This window comes from Limulus polyphemus, unplaced genomic scaffold, assembly GCF_000517525.1.
Source record: "Limulus polyphemus unplaced genomic scaffold, Limulus_polyphemus-2.1.2 Scaffold1064, whole genome shotgun sequence".
NCBI classification, from domain to species: Eukaryota; Metazoa; Arthropoda; class Merostomata; order Xiphosura; family Limulidae; genus Limulus; species Limulus polyphemus.
In genome coordinates this window covers 311,901-313,617 of record NW_013666674.1, presented here as the reverse complement: position 1 = coordinate 313,617, position 1,717 = coordinate 311,901, and the positions used below count along the sequence as shown (strand labels likewise).

General features: G+C 35.6%; 1 protein-coding gene across 1 annotated transcript in view; it reads right to left on the bottom strand.

Annotated features, from left to right (window-relative positions):
• LOC106461950 (asparagine--oxo-acid transaminase-like) overlaps positions 1–1,488 on the bottom strand; it is a 55,328-nt gene extending 53,840 nt beyond the window's left edge. The window contains exon 1 of the mRNA XM_022389051.1: positions 1,225–1,488. Coding sequence (XP_022244759.1) covers positions 1,225–1,438 — 214 coding nt within the window. The 5' untranslated portion in view covers positions 1,439–1,488. The remainder of the gene's footprint in view (positions 1–1,224) is intronic.
• Between the last annotated feature and the right edge of the window lie 229 nt (positions 1,489–1,717).

Sequence of the window (1,717 nt, the reverse complement as noted above, 5' to 3'; positions counted from 1 at the left end):
CCCGCAACTGTTGGAGACTTTCTTCCTATTTCCTTTCTTGTTCCAGTTGCCACTGCTGTAATCTCTCTTCTTGTTTGTTTTCTTTTTCCTCCAACCACTGCTGTAGTCTCTCTTCTTGTTTCTTTTCTTTATCCTACAACAGCTGCTGTAATCTCTTTTCTTGTTTATTTTGCTGTTCGAGCTGCCACTGTTGTAAGTTTTCTTGCCACTGCTGTTGTCTCTTTTCTTGTTTATCTTCTCCTTCTTCTTGTTTCTTTTGTTGTTCTTTTATTGCTGCCATTAAATCTGCTAAGCTGTAGTTTTATTTGCCACTTCTCGTTTCCATCTTCTTTTTTTTTTGTCCCACTCTCTGACACTAATTTGTTGCATATCTGGTCGTTTGTTAATTTCCGGCATAAATTATTTCCGCGAAACTTCAGCGATCACATCCTTTCTTAATTAAAACTAGTTTATTCTTTCTCGATACAACTTTGCAATACACAGAATTTCCACAGTCACTTCAAACTTGACTACTTTTATGAACACACGCTATAAACCACAGTGATTCACATACTTTACTTACGGCTTGACTCGGTTATCTCTATCTTCAATCTCTCTATCTATCTGTCATCATATCTCCGCTTTATTTGCCGGGCTTATATACTAAAAGACTAGAGTTGCCAGGAAAAGACATGATCCTTCTAAGTTTCCGCTGTCGTAACAATTGTGTTGTAGTCATGCAACAATAGAAAGTTGTTTTGGATGCAAAGTTACAATGTAAAGTCTCTTTTATAGCCACATTTATAATATTGCTTAAAGATCATTCACAAATAGGAAGAACTTTAATAAATATCGTAGATTTGTTCTATATATACCTGTAATTACGACGATAATCGATTACTCCACACTAAATATCTTTCAGTGCCTTCATATAGTATCTGTATGTAAGTGAAGTACCCTAACATATAACGTGCATCTGCGAAGTATTAAGAACAATATTGTTTTAGGTTACTTCTGGTGACAAAAGAATTGTGCGGGTGAGGAAAGAAAACAAATAATCTTAAACACTCGTCAAATTACAAACAAACAAAAAATATCGTAGAATTCGTTAATAAACTTATTTTAATTTGTCGAGTGTTTCACCTTAACCGTTTTAGCTTACGGCTGAGTTGAATGACATAAAATATACCTAACTTAAAAAATATACACATACTTATCAGTGTATGAGGAGAAATCACACCTTACCGTGCACTGTAAGATAGTCACTCTGCGACACGTTCTTTTTCAGCTCGAGTTGTGCGTGCTTCATTGCAGGGAAGGGAGACTGACCAAACGCCATATGATAAATAGATCTCCCATTTCTCTTTAAAGCTTTAATAAACTCATGAAACTCTAAGTTTGAGACCAAACTCTGACCCTGTAGTTCTTCCCGCACTAAAGTTGCTGGCGTATCTTCCATAGGCCTAACTTTCTCGTACAGTCTTATTAAAACAGTATCTGTCCTGCAAATGTTTCCTGAGCGTATTTCAGACGTCAGATATTTGTGAAGCTTGATTTCAGAAATCGCCTAGAGAGGACGCTAACACGCCAGTTAATAAACACTGGTAACCAGTGCCTCCGTGCAATGATACTTGACAAAATATAGTTTTATATAATAGTAGTATTTCACCACAATCTGTAATGTTAAGTTTTAAGTCAAACAATAATAAAGTCTGAATTTTCAAGAAGAATAAACATT